We start from the raw sequence: 25,768 nt of genomic DNA, 5'->3' as shown, positions 1-25,768 counted from the left end.
AAGGCGAGTACCAAAAAAAACAGTGTTTAATTTTCAAGGGGTTCACAAAATCACACAATCTGTGGGGAAAAGGTCTGAATGAAAATACAGTTCTACACCCACTCAGGGTGAGGGATTCCAAAATTACAAAACAGCTGTGGGGAAGGTTTTACCAAGATATAATCTCAACCCACTCAGGGTGAAGGAAATCCAGGACGTGGGGATAAACTTAGAAAGTCAATATGAAAAGGAGAGCAAAAACCCAGAAAAGACTCACTACAGAAATGAAGTGCAAAAACCCAACATACATATTGTTTCTGAATATTTGAAACTATTCCAATACTACGTTTCTCCAGGATTGGTACATCAATACCGGCCGATCTCACCCTCCTGACTGCTTTTCTCCTTTTCTTATCTTCCAATTACAGGTGACGACAGTGCACACAATAGCTCCACTTCCTTCTCAATAACAGTCGTTGCATCTCATATAGTCACTGCAGTTGAATGCAAAAGTAACAAAGAAAGGCTGCAGTATGGGGAGGAGAAGGTCAAATGATTAAAGCGGTGGGCTTGTGACCAGAGGATCCCTGGTTCAAATCCATGTCAGAGTCATGCAAGGTTCATGATCCCCAAGTTGATCCTGGTGTCTAGTGAGAGCCTTGCATGGCAACACCCTGACATCAGTGTGAGCGAGTCAGTGTAAGGCAGCATTGTAAAGCATGTCATAAATGCAGTCCATTTATTTTTGGGGGGTTTTACTGTGATTTTAGTTATTAAGGGCCCCTTCACACATAGTACAAATAAGTACAACTCAGGGCGACGGCGGAACAGCTCGTATGAGCGAACCACAAAACATCAAACTGACGGGCAGGCACGCATGATAACGCTGCAATGGTTCTTGCACGCGGGAACACAGTTCGACCATATCGCCCAGCTGCTGTGAAAATAAAATGAAAAAATACATGCCAGGATTCGAACCTGCACTTTTCAAAAGTTCAGACTGACAGTCAGAAGCTTTACCACTGAGCTACCGTCACTGTGCTGGGAAAGGTGCGGGAAAATGCCAGATATCAAGAAGGACATGGATGTACAGTATTTACAAAAAAATAAAACCACATACCATATAAACACACCGCATTTTATTGAATCCCTCTTATCAAGCGGGCAATACAAGTATGATTCGCCTGTTCCTCTGTAGATGACCCATGGTCACAGACATACAGTCATGAAATGACATGAATGAGAACCAGGACACTCTCATCATGTCCACATCTGCCGGCGGCGTGTCCAGCTGGCCCCGCGCACATGTCCTGCCCAACACGCGTGTCTTGTGGATGACGCGCGCAGGACAGACACCGCGTCATGTGGAACAGAGCTCACGTGGGTGGCGTGACATTCAGATTGTCCACTGTGTGTTATAATCTGACAGTCCGGATTACCTGGGGTAGCCTGCCAATGTGTACGGTGTGTGAGAACTCGCTGCAGCCCATTGCAACAGTGATATATGTTTTTATGTATGTCCATGTGATGACAGCAAGCAGACACATGCACGTCACAGTGGACAGTTGTTAGTTCATGTCTGTCCAAACATGGTACGTGTTCCCCAGCCATGACGTCCAGAACCACAGATCTCCGCAGCCACTTCTGTTGGTGGCCACACCCCCTGTCAGTTCAGTGCACACACCAACGTGTCACTGTGTCTGTTTGCAAAGTCACACTCGTGGGGCACTTAGACAAATTTCACATCCAGCTTGACAGTGATCGTCTGCTGACTGCTGTCATGTTAAAGTGTGAATGGCCACACATTTTCTAAGTGCCATGCGAGCGGTGTTAGATGTTCATGTATGTCACCTGGAATTTGGCCAACACCTGCCGTGAGAGGATTCAATGGGCTCTCACAGCACACACTGTCTTTCAGCCGCTGGTGTGTGCAAATAGTAAAAGGTGTACGAGGTGATAGAGGCAGCTACGATTTTACATGTATTGCATACGATTCCAGCTTCATGCGCACTTCATGCGCAATTCGACCAAATTCGCAGTATGTGTGAAGGGGCCCTAAAAGAACACAAGTTCAGAGCCCTCATGACACATTTTCTACATAACGTATGGAACTGTCACATTAAAACAAGTTGAGTACTGAAACACTGACTTCTACAAAGAGTTTCAAGGGGCTGGTGTCAGCTTCCATTTCTTCACATCACTGAAACAGTAAATGAGATGGACCAATACACTGTTGGTGAGAACCATGTTGTCCTGTTGGCCATTTGTAATTGTCAAAGTTAAAGTTGTCCTCTTCAGAGCTAACAGGTCTCACACAGCAGAGTTTAAGCACATAAGAAAATACTTTAGTAATAATCACAGCTAAGGCTGATGCAAAGATAAAAAGTAATATTTCTAAACAAGTGTGATATTTGTTTTACAGCAGAAGAAAAAGATTCACAGCTGACCGTACCCACTGAATTTGAACAACAAATAAAACTGAGCCATCATTGTCTTAATAAAAATCTAAAATTTTTGTATGTTGGTTACATTTTTCAACATGGTATCAAATATGGTATTGAGTATTAATATTTTTCAAGGCACTGTATTGTATCAAAGTTGGAAATCCCAGTATTGCGACAACACTTAACATTCAAGGTTAAGTAAAACAGCCCAACAAACATGCTTACTATAATATCTTCACTGCCACTGTGGGTGGAAATTTAATCAAAAGCTCATATTGGTCAGTAAAATATTTGTGATCAATCGGTAATGTGAATGGATACATCAGTGACCATGAGTAAAGCTCTGGTGCAGGAATTAGGTTTAGTACTACTTAGTAGTATTTACCAACAGCAGCATTTTGTCTGAATTTTCAAAATTAACAAAATGCCACACCTTCCTCCCACCTCCGACACACACACACACACATTTAATGTATTAATCACAAGTTTGGTGATAGAATTTTAACATAGTTCACACCCAGAGCACTATTACACTCCATACTCCCTGAGCCTGGTTCTGCTGGAGGTTTCTTCCTGTTAAAAGGGAGTTTTTCCTTCCCACTGTAGCCAAGTGCTTGCTCACAGAGGGTCGTTTTGACCGTTGGGGTTTTACATAATTATTGTATGGCCTTGCCTTACAATATAAAGCGCCTTGGGGCAACTGTTTGTTGTGATTTGGCGCTATATAAAAAAATTGATTGATTGATTGATACTATTCACAGATCTCCCTATGTTCGATCTACTCTGACTTCATGGGAGCTCAATGTATTATTTGTATACAGAGTACACTCCCATTCACTCAGACCCAAGGATGAAATACAGAACAAGAGAGAGAGAGAGAGAGAGAGAGAGAGAGAGAGAGAGAGATAACAGTGTGCAGAGTGTTTGCATCAGCCCTCTGAAGCCTTTCATTTTAATTGTGACAATGTCAGAGTGGATACACTAAATATATTGTGACCAAGAATTAATGTTTCAGTTATTCAGGTGATCTACATTTTTGCATACATACCAGTTCAGCCATCTTAATGTCACACTGTTCTGAGGTGGCTGCATTTGGCCTGTTTATTCTGGTCATTGCAAGACTCTTGGTAGAGGGTGAGGGTGCAGGTTTTGACCCAGACGTGGCTAAAGAGAGTAAGTACAGAACTGTTAGGTAAAATGTAGAGTTCATGTACAATGCATCCACAAAGTATGCACAGTGCTTCACTTTTTCCACATTTTGTTATGTTACAACCTTATTCCAAAATGGATTAAATTGATTTTTTTCCCTCAAAAATTCTACACACAATATCCCGTAATGACAATGTGAAAATAGTTTTTAGATTATTCCAAATTTAAAAAAAAAAAAAAACGTAAGAGATCACATTCACATAATTTGTCATGAAGCTCAAAATTAAGCTCAGGTGCATCCTGTTTCCACTGATCATCCTTGAGATGTTTCTACAGCTTAACTGGAGTCCACCTGGGGTAAATTCAGTTGACTGAAAAGGATTTTCAAAGGCACACACCTGTCTACATATAAGGTCCCACAGTTGACAGTGCATGTCAGAGCACAAACCAAGAATGGAGTCAAATGAATTGTCTGTAGACCTCCAAGACAGGATTGTCTCAAGGCAAAAATCTGGGGAAGGGTATAGAAACATTTCTGCTGCCTTGAATGTCCCAATGAGCACAGTGGCCTCCATGACCATTAAATAGAAGACGTTTGTATCCACCAGGACGCTTCCTAGAGCTGGCTGTCCATCTAAACTGAGCGATCTGGGGAGAAGGACCTTAGTCAGGGAGGTGACCAAGAACCTGATGGTCACTCTGTCAGAGCTCCATCATTCCTCTGTGGAAAGAGGAGAACCTCACTGTGGATCAACACTCCCCATCCAGCCTGATGGAGCTTGAGAGGTGCTGCAAAGAGGAATGAGCAAAACTGCCCAAATATAGGTATGCCAAGCTTGTGGTATCATATTCAAGAAGCCTTGAGGCTGGAATTGCTGGCAAAGGTGCATCAAATAATATATATATATATATATATATATATATATATATATATATATATATATATATATATATATATATATATATATACTGTACATACATACAGTGGGGAAAATAAGTATTTGACCCCCTACAAAGAATGGAGAGGTCTGTAATTTTTATCGTAGGTACACTTCAACTGTGAGAGACAGAATCTAAAAAAAAAAAAAATCCACCTGTATAAAAGACACCTGTTCACACACTCAATCAATCACACTCCAACCTGTCCACCATAGCCAAGACCAAAGAGCTGCCTAAGGACACCAGGGATAAAACTGTAGACCTGCACAAGCTGGGATGGACTACAGGACAACAGGCAAGCAGCTTGGTAGAAGACAACAACTGTTATGATTATTTATTAGAAAGTGGAAGAAACACAAGATGACTGTCAATCCCCCTCGGTCTGGGATTCCATGCAAGATCTCACTCTGTGGGATAAGGATGATTCTGAGAAAGCTCAGAACTACACAGGAGGACCTGGTCAATGACCTGAAGAGAGCAGGGACCACAGTCACAAATATTACATTCGTAACACATGATGCTGTCATGGTTTAAAATCCTGCAGGGCAGCAAGGTCCCCGTGCTCAAGCCAGCACATGTCCAGGCCCATTTGAAGTTCACCAGTAACCATATGGATGATCCAGAGGAGGCATGGGAGAAGGTCATGTGGTCAGATGAGACCAGAATAGAGCTTTTTGGAATCAACTCCACTTACCATGTTTAGAGGATGAGAACAACCCCAAGAAAACCATCCCAACCGTGAAGCATGGGGGTGGAAACATCATACTCTGGGAGTGCTCTTCTGCAAAGGGGACAGGATGACTGCACCGTATTGAAGGGAGGATGGATGGGGTCATGCATTGCAAGATTTTGGCAAGCAACCTCCTTCCCTCAGTAAGAGCATTGAAGATGGGTCATGGCTGGGTCTTCCAGCATGACAATGACCCCAAACACACAGCCAGGGCAACTAAGGAGGGGCTCCGTAAGAAGCATTTCAAGGTCCTGGAGTGGCCTGGCCAGTCTCCAGACCTGAACTCAATAGAAAACCTTTGGAGGGAGCTGAAACTCCAAACCTGAAAGATTTGGAGAAGATCTGTATGAAGGAGTGGACCAAAATCCCTGTTGCAGTTTGTGAAGACTTGGTCAAGAACGACAGGAAACGTCTGACCTCTGTAAAGGCAGACAAATGTTTCTGTACCAATTGTTAATCTCTGTTTTTTTAGGGGGTCAAATACTTATTTTATGCAATAAAATGAAAATTAATTATTTAAAAATGATACAATGTGATTTTCTGGATTTTTTTTTTTGTTTAGATTCACAGTGGAAGTGTACCTACGATAAAAATTACAGACCTCTCCATTCTTTGTAGGTGGGAAAACCTGCAAAACTGACAGGGGGTCAAATACTTATTTTTCCCCACTATATATATATATATATATATATATATATGTTCTCCATTCAGATTGCGATAGGCAATCACAGATTAGCCTTACTGTCCATCATTTACCTGTATTTTGGCATGCTTGGCGCCAGAAAGTTATGTTGGATCCAAAAGGATCCAAAAAGGCTAGGACCAAAAGTTATATTGGATCGGTTCCCACTGACCAATAGCGTTAGAGCTTACTGCCAACAGCTAGCCAATCAGAGCGTGGCATACGAAGGTCAGGAACTAGCTGACAGACGCTGGTTGAAAAAATGGCAACATGTCAACAACAGCAGAAAATCGTCTGCCAGCAAGGTTTGCTGAGTTCACAGAGGAGGAGCTGGTGGAAATATTGAACTCCAAGGATGCCAAAAACACTAAGAAGGTAGACAAGCAGGCTACTGACATTTTAGAAGCATTCATCGCATCAGAATCAATCATATGCTGTTCACAACAAAATAAACTGATCTAATTTACTTGACTCTTTGTTGTTTGCTTAATTTGGGAGGGGGGTGAAGAACATAATTGATGGATGGCAAGTCATTCAACATAGTTATATTGGACTTGGCTACGCCTCGTCCAATATAACTTTTCTTCATCCAATATTTCTCTATGTTGGACTCCTTACCATCCATTATTTGTATAATATATGAAGTGAGGAAAATAAGTATTTGAACACCCTGCGATTTTGCAAGTTCTCCCACTTAGAAATCATGGAGGGGTCTGAAATTTTCATTTTAGGTGCATGTCCACTGTGAGAGACATAATCTAAAAAAAAAAAAAAAAAATCCGGAAATCACAATGTATGATTTTTTTAATAATGTATTTGTATGTTACTGCTGCAAATAAGTATTTGAACATCTGTGAAAATCAATGTTAATATTTGGTACAGTAGCCTTTGTTTGCAATTACAGAAGTCAAACGTTTCCTGTAGTTTTTCACCAGGTTTTCACACACTGCAGCAGGGATTTTGGTCCACTCCTCCATACAGATCTTCTCTAGATCTTTCAGGTTTGGAGTTTCAGCTCCCTCCAAAGATTTTCTATTGAGTTCAGGTTCAGCACTCTTCATGGCGCGGCGCCACAGCAAAACACATCCGTGTTGATAACCATTCGTAAGATTCAGGCGGTTTTCGATGGCTTTCAGTTGAGTGAGTATCCGAGAAATTGTTTAACAGCTGGGCATGTTCAAACTTGTTCTGTGAGACTTCCAACGGAGGTGTTTTGCTGTGGCGCCGCGCCATGACCGGCTGGGTGCCGACATCCATCCGCACGTCTTTCATTACAAAATCTCCTTTAACAGTGGAATGTCCGGATAAACTGCTGATCCCGACCTCTTCAGAAACTTCTCTGCTCTCTCACGACGTCCTGGGTCAACAGAGGCTTAAATTTGGAAGTTTTCAGCTCAAAACAGGCTGACGACGGCGGCTCAGGGCGCGGCGCGCCATCCGGCGACGTGGGCTGTCCTTAAAGCGATAGTAACACTCCTTAATCTCTCATCAGCCGTTAAAATTTTCACCGAAAACCATCTGAATTTCTCGAAAGGTGTCCACTTGGATGTGCCTTACAGTTTCTGAAAAAATTATGATCAAGCAAAGCGCCAGTCTCTCAGGAAGTTCTCAGACAAAGGAATTCTGACGGGAGGGGTGGACCAATGCTCACTCAAAGCCTGCCCACAGGCGAATGACACAACCGACAGGCGTGAAAAAACTCACGCATGCGCACGACAGTTCAAGCTTGTCTGACGCAATCACACGTGACTCAAATCCATACAGTTTTTGAAAAAAGTAATAAGGTCGGATACTTTTCTAATAGACCTCGTATATATATATATATATATATATATATATATATATATATATATATATATCATTTATTAGTTTTGTATTTTTAATAAATTTGCAAAAAGTTCCAAAAAACAAAACAAAACAACAACAACATTTTTTCATGTCATTGTGGGGTGTTGTGAGTGAGGGAAAATTGAATTTACTACATTTTGGAATAAGGCTGTCACATAACAAAATCTGGAAAATGTGAAGCACTAAAAATAATTTCCAGGTGAACTGTATGATTCAAACATAAGTGACATCTAGGAAAGTCACTATTTGACAGGTCAAAAACAAAGCAGAAGGTGAAAGTGAGATCTACTAATCAATAACAACACAGAAAACAACTAAATAAAGACAGAGTGTCAGAAAGAAGTATCCACAGAACATTCAGGAATATTCATTAGAGATCAAAGTGTATCCATTGATCCAATTTCCACCACTTATTTTAAGCCACATTACCATGGCAGCAAGCTAACTTAAAGTTCTTCCTCCCAGACACAGCCACATCCCCTAGCTCTTCCTGTGATATACAAAGACCTGTCATAGCAAAGCAGGTTCCTTCTAGCATCTCCTCAGTCTAACAATTAGTTTTGTTCCACTCGGATGTGCCTGGAAAAAGGGTGGCATCCAAAGTGCAATGACATGAGATGCCCAAATAACCTCAACTTTTTCATTTTAAATGCAAAAGACACTTTATTTTCAAGTAAGGCCATTTTAAATTCAGCACTAATAATGCACATCAGGCATTTACCACATGACACATTTACTGTGAATAATGACAAAGTCTTCTTGTAAAATTATCCAGCTAATAACTGCATCAACATGATGCATGTGTTACAGAGTGCTATAGGTGTTCTACTCTGAATTCCTTTGTCTGTCCCAAATATGAGGTCTGCCATCCTCCAAAAAAATGATTTAACTGCTTCTATAACTGCTTTTGATCATTGTTGAAGTTGACCAGACCAACTGATATATTGACTACCATGATGTCCACGTCAGCTCCCATTTCACAAGAAAAGCCTGATACAATGCCTGCTATCTCAAGGTCAGTTTTTTCCTTACTCATGGTTATTGACAAGGCCATAATACATTTGAACTCAAATTTATTGATAGAAATTACCGCTCAAACCAGAGAGAGCAATCCATCTTCTTTAAGCAGAGCACCGTGTCTTTAGATTTAGAGGTATTGTTATCATCTAAAGCTGTCCTCCCACTGCTGATATTTGACACCCAATTATGCATTTTTTGGTAATAAAATAGTAATAATTGGATATTCAATCAAGACCTGGAAACTGATGTAAACTGTGGTAAAAGTAGCATTTTAGAACACTGCACTTGGAAATGTTTTAAACATCTTTTAAAAATCTGGTGACATCAGAGAATACTGCGATCCACAAAACATGAAAAACCAAATGCAATTTCTGCAGATGTGGCACGGTGGCTTAATGGTTAACACTGATGCCTCACAGCAAGAAGGTGAGGTTGTAGGATCGCTTCTCAGCTGGGCCTTTTATCTGTGGAGTTTGCATGTTGTTCACGTGGGTTCCCTCCAGTGCTCCAGCTTCCTCCCACTTCCAAAGACATGCAGGTTTGGTGAAATGGAGACTTTAAATCAGCCATAGGTTTGCATACAAGTGTAGCTATGTTTGTTTGTCTGTTGATATGTGGCCCTGTGATGGGCTGGTATTCTGTCCAGAGTGTACCCTGTCTTATTCCTTAAGACTGCCGGGATAGGCTCCAGCCCCTCGTGACCACTGATAGGAGTATGCGGGTATAGAAAATTAATGAATCTGTGTGGATAGGAGGTAATCTTTGTTGTATTTTACAGATGGCTGTGGGGTTTTATTGTTGTTAGTGCACCTTGAAATCTGCCTGAATATGAATTTGGCTGTTCAGTTATTTTGATGCCTACAGTGGCTACAACTTCAGCTAAAATTTAACCACAATGCAGATTGTTTATTGTTTTGAAGTGAACAGTGAGGAATACTAACTACAGTGAGTGGTTGTGTGCAGGGCACACAGCTCTGTGTGTATATAGCTCTATGAGGCATGCATTTCATGAATGATGCACACCGCTCCACTCATCGCTCTGGCAAAAGCAAAGATGTGGCAAAAGTAGGTGATTGTGGACATGTGGATACAACATATAGTGATAGGGACCTACTGTCCTCAAATCAGAAGCCTCGTTCTAATTCATTGCAATATAAATCCACAACACAAATCCCATGAAAAGCATGTGTCGTGCTTTTCACAGAGGACAGTTTTGAGATGTTAGCAGACAGGTTTTAGGTTTGTGGAAAAGTGTAGCAATAACGACAGAAGTACCACATAGACTGTAAAGAGTAGTGTTGTCTGGCACATGTACACAACACTAGTCCACGTAGATTGTATGAAGTACTGTGCGTCACATGTGCACAAGGACTTGTGTCAAGGAACTTATCTGTCCTTGGGTGTAGTTGGCAATAGTAGGAAACATGAATACTGGGTATTCTGTTAAGAAATCAGCCCATTCAAAATTTTTGGAACTGGAACACAAACAAGGATCAAAGCTCGTCAATGGGAGCCCCACTTAAGGCATGTTACCATCACTCCACCACACAATAAAGATTATGTTCTGAAGAAGGAATTAGAACTCTATCATATAAGTCTGAATGCAGGCACCCGTATAGATGGTGAAAAAAATAATTTAATTAAAGTGATCAATAATGTACCAAGGGTTTTTGAGTGCACATCCAGATTGTGATCACAGTTGACTAGCAAAACACAGCACTGGCTGTGGTTGTTAAAAACTCACCTGTGAATGGTTCATCCTTTAGTACTCGGATTTTCACTTTGCTTTCTGACAGCTGCTGAGAACACAGAAACAAATCAGTGTCACATTATGCTGCATGAGAAGTTACTGTATGCTTGGGAACAAAAATAGTAAAGTGATTTAGCCTTGGTTATTATTATGGTCACATTCACAACTGTAAGTACTTTAAAAACAGCTTTCCACTTTTCTAATATTGTCACTTTAAGACATGAGCACATTATGAAATACCAGGTTCAAAGCAAATGGTTTTGCTTTTTATTCTTGAAGACATTTTCACACTCATCCAAAAGGCTTATTCACTTGTGTTTCTTTGAGAATCCAAAGCATGAGATGCTTTCAAATATTGTCTGGGATTTTATTGCTTTTTAAATTTAGGTTATATACTTATCTATTTTCACACAATCACTAATTCAGCTCAGTCAATCAGGTATTTTTCTTTCTTTTTTTAGTCATTACAACTATTCAATTACAATATTTTACAAAATAAATTTAATAACATGGCATGGCCTGAAACTGAAATGCTGTGAATTCAGTTATTATTGTATTTTATTTACACATACACATTCATTCATTTTCTGAATTTGTTTTGTCTGGTTAAAGGTCACGGTGGGCTTGGAGCCTATCCCAACAGTCAGACAGGCAGGGTACAGCAAGGACAGACAGCTAGTCTATCGCTGGGCCGACAAACAGACGCACAAACTTATTCACTCTTATGCACAACTCTGGTAAATTTAGATTTGCCAGTTCACACAACCTGCATGTCTTTGGAGGTGGGAAGAAGCCAAAGCACCCACACAAACAAAGGGAGAACAGGCAAATTACCAGAGTTGGGATGACGTCACTGTCAAGTCATTCTCAAGTCATCAATCTGCAAGTCCCAAGTCAAGTCTCAAGTCAGCTTGCAAAGAATTGGTGGTCATTATGACTTTTGACTTGACTTGGGACTTTGCTGATTCATGACTTGAGAGTGACTTGATGGTAACTTCGTCCCACATCTGCAAATTACCAGGTTAGATTTGAACCCTTACTAACCACTTTACCACCGTGTTGCCGCTCACACATTCAACTTTCAAGAAATAGCATCAGATGTTTGTGCTTCTTGACAGCCCTGGAGGGTATTCAAATATGCTTGTATAGCAAAGTGTGGGATACTTTCATGAATGCCACTAACAAACCTTAAAAGTAACAAAGGAAGAAACACATCACTGCTCAGACATTATTGAGTATAGGGGAAACCAGGGCACAGTGGATCAGAAATGTTGTTTTGTGGCAGTATAAACACATTATACATAGGTTTAGGTCATTCTATTGTGGATTTAATACAACAAGTTATTGTTTATAAGGCTGTGTTATTTATTTCTCCCCAAGTGTAATTTACAGGTGTTTAAAATCAATTTTAAAATTTCTGATTCACTGTGCCTCGGACACTAATTCACGAGGCACAGTGAATCAGCAAAAAAAAAACACGATTATAAAGATTTCTTCAAAATCATTAAATATATGCTGATGCATATACAAACTATAATCCAGCAAACCGGCTATGTAATGTGTGAGTGTCTTATATGGTGATATAAGTCCTTTGAAACTATTATAATCACAACTGTCATAATTTCTGTTCAAATGTGAAAACAGTTGTTTATACACAAATTATAGAAATAATTCATGGAAAAATAAATGTAGAAGCTTCAACAAGTAATATTTGTCATCCACTTGATACTGGGGCTTAGTAAATAACTTTCTAGTGTAGAAGAATTTTTAGGTCCTTATTTGAACTATGATGAACTATCAAGTGTCCTGATCCGAACTATATGTCCTCTGGTTGAACTAGCAGGTGTTCAACCCAAAAAAGGGCTCTATTAGTCATTCAGTCTGTCAGGGGCTTTCCAAGGCCTTTTAGGTGCTTTCCCGCAGGCCACGTGCAGGGGCCTCAGGCCAGCTGCACGTGTGACTGAGGCCACGTGCGGGGGGGGCCTCAGGCCAGCTGCACCTGTGGCTGAAGGTCTTTTAAAAAAATCAGTTGTAAATCCTTCACGTTTTAATGGGAGCGTTTGTCACATTGAAATAATGGCCTAACACTTGCTTAGGGTTCACTAGAGGACGCTTCCAATAGAAAACCATGTCTTAGGAATGAAATAAATAAAAAAGTTGAAGGAGGAGCGATGCCCGCAGGTCTCCAATAAATAGACAAGCGCGGTTGTCATATTCAGTCTCTCTAGAGGACTCAGTTTGTCTAAGCTCTGTGTCGAAGGCTTAAATAAACTTAAAAACTCTGTGCATTTTATCTTGCTTAAGGCTGAATTATTCTAAAGTGTTGTGTCCTTTTTCTAGCATATCACTTGCAATTAGTTTGTGTTATCTAAAAGAAGACATCCCGAGAAGACTAAAGACGAGCCGCGACAGAACTTGGCGAGCCAGCTTCAGGAGGGTCCAGGGGCATTCCGGCAGCCTGGGGCAGTCCAGCTCATCCCTCCAGACCGTAAATAACAGTGATCACGACTAAAAGGTAAGCAGAAACCTTTTATAACTTCTGCACGATCTGGAGGAGTGAGTCGGGATTTCCGCCCAAGTTGACAGGTGATATTTTTAATTGCCTCTTACCCAAAAGAACCTGGACTAAGAAAATTGATAAGAGACTAAAAAAAAGATAAGATTGAAAATTATCAGGCCTTGTAGATAAAATGCTCAGAAGGTGTGTGTGTTCCCGGGAAAAAGAATGTCTGTGTGAGCGAAAGGTCAGGAATGTTCATGAACTCTGGTGCGGAAAAGAATGTGTGGAGAACTAACCTGGATGTTTTTTGGGGAATGCCTGGGGAATAATTGGTGTTGAAATTCGTTACTAACGTGCCGGCTGATAGCATGCGCTGTAGGGGTTAATTTAGGGGAGTATACTGACAAATAGATACAAGGTAATACAAGGTTATTTAAAGAGTTTAACAGAGACTGAAGTGAAATAAGTGAGAAAAAGAGTTTAACAGAGAATACGTGCAGAGGAAGCACAAGATAAGCGCCTGAGGGGGCGCAGTAGAAATACCGTACGTGATAAAGAGATTTAAAGAGAAAGTGCAAAGTAGCACAGCTGACAGTAAGTAAAAGAGCTCAATAAAGGACGTCATTTTTTAAGAAAAGAGAAAAACTATAAAAAAAAAATAAAATGAATGAAGAGTTAGTGCAGAATACATGAGAATTAATGAAGCAGAAAATAGTGCAGTAAGGCACCAGATACACGCTTGTGGGGCGTGGGAGAAGAATAAGTAATTAAGTACACAGTAATATGAGTTTTTTATAAGAAAAGAAAAAGAGAGTATTTTCAGTGCAAAGGCACATTAAGCTCACGAGGAGCTCAGTAAGTGAAAAAAAAAAAAAGGTAGAAGAAAGTGCAGAAAGGCACAGGATACGCACGCGAGGCGCGGTAAGGCGTAGAAATAAATGAAATATTGTATGCTCAGAAAGGAGCTTGTGAAAATAATATAGTAAGCACAGGATACGCACGCGAGGCGCGGTAAGGCGTAGAAGTAAATGAAATATTGTATGCTCAGAAAGGAGCTGGTGAAAAATAATATATTAAGCACAGGATACGCACGCGAGGCGCGGTAAGGCGTAGAAGTAAATTAAATATTGTACGCTCAAAGAGGGCTTGTAAAAAAGTAATATATGAAGTTGCTGACAGCGCCGGAGAAGCTGTCTAACGTGAAGAAGAGATACATGCTTAAACAGAACACATTGGTGTTAAGTGAATAAAAAGGTTGTTTAAAGCCGCGGAGTGAAAAGTGGCAGAAGTCTAGATAGAGATATATAGAAAGTTGTTTTTAATAATTTTTGTGTATAAAGCTTTTGAAAATTGTGTGTGGGAGAGTGGAGAGTAAGCGGGGAGGTGCAAGCAAAGCTGTGAGGGCTTGCAAGCTGGCTGACATACAAGATTAATGTGAAAGAGTACGAGGGGGAGGTATTTAGACCCAACAGGAGGACTTGGGAGGTGCATGACAGGCAGAGAGGAAAGTGTGAAACAGAGACAGTGAAGAAAAAGACAGGAGAAGAGTGCTATGTAAATACAGAGAAGGTAGATATTATTTCAAAGAGAGAAAACTAATAAACAAACATAGCAGGAAAAGATGAGAAGCAGAAAGTTAAAAAATTAGAAGGAAAATAGAAAGTCGGGAGCAAAGACATTAGGAGGTGTTAGGGTTGTAAGAGGATTAAATAAATAAAGTTGGTTATAAATCAAAAGAGTTAAAGCTTAGATTATAGTGAAAAAGCTGACAGACTGATCAATGCTTGGGACAGTCATTGATGGGAGACTTAAGTGATGATGAAATAATACTCCCAGAACATTACTTGACTGACGGAGACATCGAAACCCAGGGAATCAGGACACATTTTTGGCTGGAAAGGACCTATTTTGACAGGGTAGGAGCAGAACATTGGCAGGACGAACAAGAGATCAATCAGAAATTATGGCAGATTACTAAGGTAATCAATCTGAAGCAAAAGAAAGAACAATTCCCTCTAATTAATTGGGAGCTGCTGATAAGACGTCTGTGGCATCAGGGTTTAACCCCGTGGCTGGAGCTGCTTTGTGCTGATCCTAATAAAGAACTTAGCATACCATTAAATCATTTAATAACACTGCCAGCCGATCCAGGTGAAGAACTGTTTCCTAGGTTGACTCTGACTGTGGTCCCAAGGAAGGTTCGGTGGGAAACAGGTAAATTTTCGTATTTAGTTAAAGAAAAAGAAGACGGGCATAACAGTTGGAAATTTAATCCTTTTAAGGGTTTAAAATACAAAACAGGTGTTACAGCCAGCAAGTTATTGGTCTGGATCAGGACAGCCCCTGAGGGACTACCAGAACACCATAGAAACACCTCACATAGCGTTTGTCAGGGTTACATGGGTAACTCTCAAGGTCAAGGTCGGGAAAGTACCCCGCTAGACTTAGTACTAAGAAAATATCCAGGAAAACGCTCTAAGGCCAACCAATGTATGAGAAAGTGGCACAAAAGGTCACATGGGGGCAGGCAATGGCCTTTGGAGGGATCATTTGATCCGGTGATGTGTGAAGCAGTTGCGGTAGAAATACAGAAAAAAGAAATTAAAGATCAGCAGAAGAACGTAAATAACAACAAAAAACGCACTGAAGAAAAATAAGTTTTGGCCTTGTTCAAGCAGGAAGCACAGAGGCTACAGCAGAAAAGAGAAAAAATGACAGAGGAAAGATCCAAAGAGACTAAAGCCAGTGCACCGAGCTGGGAAGCAGAGCCACCCCCATATAAACGTCATGATATGGGAAAGACAGCTGGACAATTTGTATTAGGAACTCGTGAAGAGGACCAAGGCATGGATGTGGAGGGCAAATTCACACTGACACTAAAAGCTCGAGAGCCACCAGGAGACAGGTCCTCAGTCTGTCAAATGGATCATACAAGGTCTCCAAGTCCGAAAGTAAGTGGTCGCTCACCACGACCAGCAGGGGGGGCCACAAATAACAGTGACACGGAGGCAGACGAGGATAAAGAGAGAGACCTGAAGGCTCCGCCTGCACATCGAGGTCCACTGAAAACCGTCCCCTCTCACCATAAGTCAGCCGACTGGACCTTCACAGGCTATAGAGGCTCCGAAGAGTGGCACAAGAGCTTCTGTGACACACTGGATCTGGCCAGAAGAGATAATGAAGAACTAGCTGAGCAACTTCGGCTAGCGAAGGAAAGAATACAAAGACATAGGGACACCGAGGAAAGAAGAATATTACAACAATCGACGCCCAATCAAGGGAATCACATTATAGAGCCACCCACCCGAAAAATTTCTGGTGAGATCATCATTGAGAGTGCAAAAGAGGCCCGACTCAGGCAAAGACAACAATGTGTAGCCAAAGACATAGCGGCTTTAGAACAGAATATAACCGACTGGATGGACTGCCTGGAACCAGTCAGTCGCACTCGATCTGGAAGACAGTATGGAGCCCGCACAGAAGAAGAGGAGGACGAAGACCTCATATGCCCATTGGTGGTTAGAAATGGTCATCATGTGTATACCCCATGGAGCTGGACAGACATGGTGGGGCTGGCCAACAGACTGCCAGACATCACCCAAGGAGCTGGGAGATGGATAACTGCCTTAGAAGAAGGCACTGCAGGGGTAACCTTGTCTTTAGGTGACATAAAAGCCTTGCTAATGCATGTCATGGGAAACATGACACTGAAGAATTAGCAGGAAAGGTTGGACTAACACAAATGATGGGCACTAATCAACATGATGAAGTCCCCTTTAATCGCTATAGAAACTCCATGTGGGAAGGACTGAGAAGAAAGTACCCTGAGGTCTTGGATCCCTCTAAATTGGATGATGAGGAGTGGACACCTGAAGAGTGCCCAAAGAAGTTCCTGCACCGATTCCAGAAGAGATGGGCGGAGGAAACAGGAAATGCATGGAACCATTCTCCAGCAACAGAAATCCTATTTAAAATAACTGTAAAAAAGGCTCTACCAGATGAGGTTCAGAAAGCCCTAGATGGAGTCGTGGGACTATCAAAAATGAATTGGGCTTTATACTCTGAGCATATTTGTCACCATCTTGAAATCTACAAGAAAGAAAAACAAAAAGAAGAAGATGCAGCAAAATCCCTGACGAAAAAATTGGTGCAGATGCAGTTGGGAGAGCTAACCAAAGTCAAGAAAGAAAAAACAAAGACCCAGGCACCAATGATGACCCCTGTTCCTTCTGAGTCGGCAAGCACAGGCCCTACGGCAAACACTGCTGCCACCATACAGGCACCTGTGGTAACAGCCACACAGAGCCCCCAAGGAGCAGCAGGAAGCACTCCTACAGGAGAAGTCTCAGCACCAGTGGAGCATCACTATCACTACCATAGCACTGGCACACCCGGAAATGGACCCACCTACAGTCATGGGTGGAGAGGAGAGTCACGGAACTTTCAAGGTCAAAGAGGAGGGTGGCGAAGAGGATCTCGCCAACCTTCATTTGGAAGCAGATTCCAAAACTCAGCTCCCAGGAACAGTCAAGCGGGACCGCCTATGGGACCAACACCACCAATAGGGGATCAACCCTCTAATGAGTGTTGGAGCTGTGGACAACCTGGACATCGAATGAGAAATTGTCCGGCCCGACCTTGGGTTGGACCCTCTGCCTATTGGCAATAGGGAGGCCTAGAGAAGACAGAGTGGGAAACGGTGGCATTGGCTATTTCGATGATACCTAAGGAAGAGCCAACCGTCACTGTTAATATACAAAACAGAGATTTCCCGTTCATGGTGGATACAGGGGCAACATACTCTTGCATAGGGAAAATGGGCGCTCATCTCCCCCTCTCTGGGTCCGTAATTAAGACCATCGGCTTCTCTGGGAAAACTCAAATAATACCTTTTACACGCCCACTTCCTGTAACGATTGCAGGAAAAACAATTGAAGCACCCCTGTTATACTCACAAAATACACCTGTGAATTTGCTGGGAAGAGACATTTTATGTAAGCTACAAACCCAGATAGTGTGTACCCATCAAGGACTGCAAATACACTTTCCTGACGAAGCACTCGCCAACATTATGGTGCTTATGGACATGGAAAACAAGGTCCGACCTGTGCAACCCATGGTATACTGGCTGAAGTTACAACCAGAAAATTCAAATCTTTAACTGCAATGGGAAAAATGGAAGCCCTGGGCCGAACAACACTATGAAGCAGTATATACACCTAGTTTACCTTTACATGTCACCCTGATGTTCGATGCCAAACAAGAACAAACTGACTATGCATGCTGCTGGGATGCATTGATGAATCAACGGCTGTTTCACATAACCACCACAGAAATTTATTTAGGCCCCCAAGGGGCCGCAGCTTCTGTCAAGCTAACTTCAGCTGAACAACAATGGTATCAAGTGCCGAATGCCACACCTCATGTGACCCTTTTAGTCTCAGAAAAGTACGAATCTCATGACCTAGGTCCAATGGTAAAGACAGCCTCAGAAGTTGAAGAATGGCAAAACATGGAAAGTCCACAAGTACATCTGTCAAAAGACCAGCAGTTTATACGAATTAATTTAAAAGTAAATGATGAGGCTATAGCTCAAAAAGTGGAGCTCAATCCTAGACCAGAGGGACAGATGGTGTTATCGGCCCAACAAGAGAAATTGTTAGAGCAAATACCACCAGTGGTGTGGTCCAAAGCAAAACGGATGTAGGACTAGTAAAAACAGCCTTACCAGTAAAAATAAAAGTAAAACCGGGAGCAAAACTGCCTCACCAAAGGCAGTATCCATTAAAACCTCAGGCTATTGAAGGCATAAAACCAGTAATCAAGGGACTAATGGCAGCTGGAGTTTTAATAAAAACTGCAAGCCCATGCAATACTCCTATCTATCCTATCCCTAAAAACAATACCAAAGAGTATCGGCTGGTACATGATTTGCGTCCTATCAATGCAATAATAGAAATGGATGCACCTATAGTACCTGATCCGCATACTATACTATCAAGCATCCCTGCTGGAGCAAAATGGTACACAGTAATCGATCTGTGTTCAGCCTATTTCAGTGTGCCTGTGCACCCAGACTCACAACATTTGTTTGCATTCACATTTCTGGGACAACAGCTAACGTATACACGGCTACCTCAGGGACTGAACCTGTCCCCAGCCATCTTTAACAAAGTCCTGGCTGAAGATTTACAACACCTTGACATACCCAGTACATTGGTGCAATATATGGATGATCTCCTTATTGCATCAGAGACTCAAGAACAGTGTGAAAAAGATTCATTAATTGTATTGCATGCATTGGCAGATGGAGGTCATAAAGTAAGTAAGGACAAATTGCAGTTCTGCAAACAACAAGTAGAATACTTGGGAAGACAGTTGTGTGGGACCACGCGATGTATAGCCCCAAGCCAAGTGGAGGCTATAATCAAGGCTCCCAAACCCCAAACAGTGGGACAGATGCTTTCATTCCTTGGGATGGCAGGGTACAGTCGGCCGTGGATTTGTGATTATGCTATAAAAACTGCACCTTTGCGTGCCATGATTAGAGCAGTGGGGCAAACAAGCAATGCAGCTCTCCTCGTCTGGACAGATGAGGCAACGGGAGCTTTTGAGGCCCTAAAAACAGACATGCAATCTGCTCCCGCGTTAGGTAACCCAGATTATGGGAAACCTTTCCATTTGTATGTTACTGAAAAAGCTGGTTATGCTTGTGCTGTACTAATGCAGGAAACAAATGAAGGAAAACAACCATTGGCCTATTATAGTACAAAGCTTGACAACATTGAAACAGGATTGCCACCATGCTATCAGGGTCTAGCAGCAGCTGCCTTTGCATTTCAAAAAGCATCATCCATAATCATGGGACATGCAGTAACGCTGTACACGTCGCATCAGTTACATGCCCTGCTAACCAGTCAACGTTTTGTCTTAACACAAGCTAGACGCACTGGATATGAAGTTGTGTTGTCCGCTCCAGAAATAACAATACAACGTTGTCACACGGTGAATCCCGCCACCAAATTGACCACACCGTTAGATGGTACTCCACATAACTGTGTGGCAGAGACAGAGAAACTTTTGAGAGCCAGAGAACATTTGTATAATCACGCCATAGATGCAGATCTAACCCTGTTCGTGGATGGCTCATGCTTTCGGGATGCCGCGGGATTGCATGCGGGTATGGGGATTGTTAAACTAAACACGGATGGCGAGACCTTTGAATTACTGGAGTCCCAAGGAATTGATCAGCCTTGTTCAGCCCAACTGGCAGAAATCAAAGCCTTAACTATGGCTTGCCAGATAGCTAAAGATCAACGTGTTAATATCTACACAGACTCAGCCTACGCTTATGGCGTATGTCATGTACATGCAAACATTTGGAAACAAAGGGGATTCCTGAGAGCAGATGGCACCCCTGTCACTCATGGAGAAGCGATTTCCCAACTGTTACAAGCTCTCCAATTACCGTCTGAGGTAGCCATCATTAAATGTGCAGGTCATCAAAAGAATAATAACATCATAGCTCAAGGTAACAACCTAGCAGATGACGTAGCGCGCAAAGGAGCACAAGGAGAAAATATGTTTCCCCTGCTAACCATCCAAGATTGTGCCCCACTGGTTTCACTTGACGCACTGATAGTGGCTCAAAGTAGGGCCAGTGGAGAAGAAAAACGAATGTGGGTTAAACGAGGCGCTATTGAGACACGCAGTCAGGGGCCAGCGGACAAGCTGTGGCGCAGTAGTCATGGACATTTTGTGTTACCCACCAATTTATTACGACATGCAATCATTTGGGCCCACGGACCCGATCATTGTTCGCGAGTCCAAATTATGAACAAACTAAAAGCTGTCTGGTGGTCACCATATATGGCAGCTACAGTGGACCGTTTGTTGAATGAGTGTGAGGTATGTGCACAGTACAATGTCCGGAAATCATTCACAGCCCCTTTAGCCCACATTCCGGTCCCTGATGGGCCATTCAGACATCTTATGATGGATTTCATAGACATGGGAGCTGAAAATCGAGTTAAACGAATGAGATATGTTTTGGTAGTGATATGCAGATTCAGCCGATGGATTGAGGCAGTAGCCTCTGCAAATCAAGACCATAAAACGGTAGCCAAATTCTTGTGCCGAGACGTCTTTCCAAGATTTGGCATTCCAGATACTATCTCATCTGACAACGGTAGGGCTTTTGTAGCCAAGGTTACACAAGAAACATTCAAACAATTGGGTATCAAACAGAAGTTTGGGTGTGTTTATCACCCCCAATCAAATGGGGCGGTGGAACGGGCTAATGGCATTTTAAAGAACAAACTAGCAAAAATCATAGCAGACAGCAATGGCAAACTAACCTGGCTGGATGCGTTGCCGCTTGCTTTATTGTCAATGCGCTCACAAACTAACCGACTAACCCATTTGACACCATTTGAAGCTCTTACAGGTCGGCCGATGCCTATTCCATACCTGAGAGGACCCTACGAAGGACCATCACTGGAGCAGCTACAAGACGAATGGCATAATTATCTGAGACAGTTAACCCAAATACACAAAACTATCTTTTTGCAGGTCAAAGGTGCTACAGAAGACAGAGAAGCAGAGATTCCACTTGAAAATCAGAGCATCCAGCCTGGTGATCTGGTTTACGTCAAGGTGTTCAAAAAGAAGTGGGACAGGCCCCGCCGAGAAGGTCCTTTTAAAGTTATTCTTGCCTCACGTACAGCAGTCAAAGTAGACGGTAAGGACACTTGGTTTAATTTAAACCACTGCTGTAGGGTTGGTGGCCCAGCGCCCCTGCGGCCTCGGCAAGCTCGTCTTGGCAGAGCCGCCGGGCCAAGGGGGGAAGCAGGAGAAGCCAGAGACCCTACAGCAGCACCGAGGGACGGCCACGCCTCCCTGCAGCCAGAAGAAGCACCGAGGGAAGGCCACGCCTCCCTGCAGCCAGGCGAACACTGGCCAAGGCGCTCACAGAGACTGACTGAACAAAGACGACGCACAGCTTCAGAGAGTAGTGGATCCCTGCCAGATAGAGCAGCGACAGACTCAGATGCAGACTCAGAAACAACTGAAGACGCAGGCCAACAGACAGACAGAAATACAGACCGACAGATAGACAGGCCACAGGAGACATCAGACTCGGACAGCAACTCAGTAGATTTACCGACAGAAGAACCGCAGGAAGTACAACCCAGACAAAGCACAGATACACCACACATCCCTAGTGACAGCTCATCTAGTGACGGCTCACTTAGTAGCACATCTAGTAGCACATCTCAACAGTCATCAGAGCAATGATTAAGGGATTATTCAAGGGATTGACAATACTACTGGTGGTCAGTATGGGAGAAAATAGACATCCAAAACATACAACGGACTGTGCCGTGGCCATGGCCGCAATAGCAGCTAAACAAGGCATTCTAAACACAGGAAAAACATATAATTTGGTATACATTAAATCAAAAGCCTACAAGAACATAGGAATACAGGGAAAGCTGGGGGATTACATATTAGGCGAAGCCATTAGCATCAAATGTGAAGAGGAGGGAACACTCAACATAGAGGTAATTTGTGATAAAAGAGGATGCAGGGAAACCAAGCAAGACGTAACTGTTACAGTACATGAAGCCACAAAATGGGTAAAAATCAAACCAAGGAAAAAGAGGACAATTAGAAGCCTAGAAACAAGCAGTCACTTAGGGAGATGGGATCCCAGTACAGACCTAGCCCGCACACAAGGGTTGAAGACCAATTTATTTTACCAATGGTTGAAATTTTCGGCTAGGCAGATCAGTGAAAAGCCTTGCATAGCCTGTCACCGGAAAGGTGTGATACCTCAGGCTAAACCCCTACCTGATATCAACAACTGTTATAGGAGTCCCCAACATAACTCAGACCAAGCAGAATGCTATACACAATGTGTTATGAAAATGGCAGTAGGTGATGAAAAATATGCTGCCGACAGTAAACTTTGTCCAGTGCCCCTAAGTACAGAAGGAACCGTTCCACCTATGATTAAAATAGAGAAAGGGATGATACACCCATTCTGTATAGCTAAAGGCTTAGTAGCACAATACATAAGCGATTGGCAGGTAGGGACGACCCAGCCAAAACACCACATACAGTGTATGCAAAAGCAGCAAGAATACAAACCGGCCAAAACAGCATGGAACATTACCGTCTGTCACACCCTGCCAGCAGCAGGCATACAGTGTGAACAAATAGTACCGGCCACAGGGGGGTCTGTAATTGGACTGAATCTCACCCATGCGTCATGGGTATCTACTCCAAATTTAGCTAAGGGAACGGTACCCTTAGCTGACATCTTTTGGATATGCGGACAAAAAAGGAAACTCCTGTCATCGCTGTCCCCGAATTGGAAAGGCCTTTGTGCTCCTGTGATGCTCACAGGAGCAATAACAGTAATTGAAATGCCGAATTCAATACAACCCATGCCACAGAAACTTCGTAAGAAAAGAGGAATAATGACGTTTAAAACAGACTACAACATCACAGTAAGAAACGGGATACCAGAAGGGATACCCCGACAGTTAGAAGCCATAGACAGTAGCAGAGTTAAAGCAGATGAAGATGCGGATAAATGGGGATGGGCATTGGCTCTGTTCGGGGTTACTCCAAAAATCTGTTCTAGGTTCCAGGAGGTGCAGTGGATTAATTACTTGTGGTATAATCAGCAAAGATACCTGAACTGGACATTGGCAGCAGTAGGAGCCTTAACCGAACAACTGCACGCCACCTCGCTAATGACAATGCAAAATAGATTAGCTATCGAGATGATGATGGCTGATGAACAAGGAGTTTGTATTATGATCAAAGCCACCGAATGTTGCACAGCTATTCCCATGCGTACAGGGGAAGACGGAAATTTGACAGAGCTCTTAATCACACTTGAAGAGATGCAACAGGAACTGTTAAGTAACTCCATAGGAGGGAGAAATGAAACTGACGATTCTGGATACATTGTAGGGAATGGAATGAATATTGGCCCACTGTTTTCACTGTCTGGGACTCTAAGGAGAGGGTGGATATCATGGAAAGACTGGTTATACCAGATAGGTGTAATCTTGGCACTAACAGGGGTGGCGGTCTTGCTGGTAATATGTTGTGGTATTCCCTTGATAAAATTTCTGGTCAATAAATTGATTTCATCCACAGTAGGACAGCTCCCACTGCTAGCCATCCGAGCCCTAGAAGAAAGCACAAACGAAACAGACAGAGAACCAGAATATATGGAAATGGATGAAATACCAATTATCCTCCCCGACAGCCCCCAGCTCCCTAATATTGTGGCGTATACCCCAGATAGGGAGGACTGGGATGGACCGTGCTTGGTGATATTGTAGACGAGGAAGAAGACATGCACGCACATTTACATTCACACACATGCACCCACAAAAATGAGGGATAGGATAGACAATATCTGAAAGAATGACATGGAGCTGTAATAATGAACGTATATGTATATTACTAGGACACAGGAGTATGGCTGAGAGACCAGACTCCCCTGATCAGGGACCTATGCCTGATCTGCCTCTATCAAGTCTGATTGGACTCTCAGAACTGTTTGGAGGAGAGGATATACAGGAGGGATGGTCGAGACATGATTGGTTGCCACAGCCGCCTTCCATCCAGCAGCTAAACCAGTTGGCAACAGAAGGATCTTCATCGTTCCAGCACCTGGCGATGACGGCTTCACAGAATCTGCCTGCAGCAAGAGTCGGCCCGAGGACTCCACCATCACCTGAAGGACCCTTTGGACTCAGGAACACACCCCTTCCGCAGATGCCATGGAGACAGTCACATGTGCCAGTGGCAACGATACCCTCCAGGGGAGGCAGCCAAGGTCGGCCATATGCAGCAACTGCCCGAGTGCATCCTAGACCCAATTCACTGCTAGGACCTGTCCCCAGCTTTCCACCCCCAAGGCAGGAGAGATATTCTGATCAGCCCAGTACCTCTGGAGGAGGATCAGCAGGGGTGGACCTTAGTCGAACTCACCCACCAGGACAGAGGGGAGCTTTGTACAGGCTACTAAATGCCCAGAGTGTCCCAACCACTTGCCTGTGCGACATCAACAATACTCCCCCCACACACGAAATGCCTTCCCCCTTGTACTTTCTGTCCCCTGGACTGCACAACCTTAATCTGGTCATGGTCACCCCACTGGACATGGCAATCTTGGTTCGAGAGCTTTGTCTTCCACAAGAGTCTGTTCCAAAAACCTTGGAGCAGCTCCTGCCCCTCACAAATCACATTCCCCATGAGCTATTTGAGGAAATCATGCCACAACTAAGTCAGACAGCTGCATACCTGTTCAGGACACAACGTGACAATGCCAACATCTCTTGTGCTCAGGAGGGCCTCCATACTCAATTGTGTGGTCTTCAGTCTAGTATGGACATGCTAGCCAGCATGATGGAGCATATGGAAAGGGAGCAGCTAGGACTGGCCACCACCACCCTGAATGTGGGTAAGAATTCTCTGGGGGCCCTGTACAACCTGACCAAGCAGCACAAGGAGCTGGAAAGATCCATCAGAGAACTGCACGACTGTCTGAAAGCCAGAATTCCTGATCCTTCCCCCACTACCCCTGAAAGGCCAACCTCCCCATGTTCCCCAACTTCTCCCAAAACTTCAGATGCTGAGTAAATGCTGAGGAGCGCGGACTGACGTAATGGCACTGAACACGGACTATGATCTTGGTTCT

General features: G+C 43.0%; 1 protein-coding gene across 2 annotated transcripts in view; it reads right to left on the bottom strand.

Moving 5' to 3' along the window:
- Positions 1–25,768, bottom strand: part of zbbx (zinc finger, B-box domain containing) — a 262,691-nt gene that overhangs the window by 162,236 nt on the left and 74,687 nt on the right. For both annotated transcript variants that reach the window (XM_034168122.1, XM_034168123.1), the window contains exons 5-6: positions 10,536–10,587; positions 3,472–3,587 (exon numbers count right to left, since the gene is read on the bottom strand). In XM_034168122.1, coding sequence (XP_034024013.1) covers positions 3,472–3,587; positions 10,536–10,587 — 168 coding nt within the window. The remainder of the gene's footprint in view (positions 1–3,471; positions 3,588–10,535; positions 10,588–25,768) is intronic.

This window comes from Thalassophryne amazonica, chromosome 4 (genome assembly GCF_902500255.1).
Source record: "Thalassophryne amazonica chromosome 4, fThaAma1.1, whole genome shotgun sequence".
Classification (NCBI taxonomy): Eukaryota; Metazoa; Chordata; class Actinopteri; order Batrachoidiformes; family Batrachoididae; genus Thalassophryne; species Thalassophryne amazonica.
This window is presented reverse-complemented; position numbering and strand designations above follow the sequence as displayed.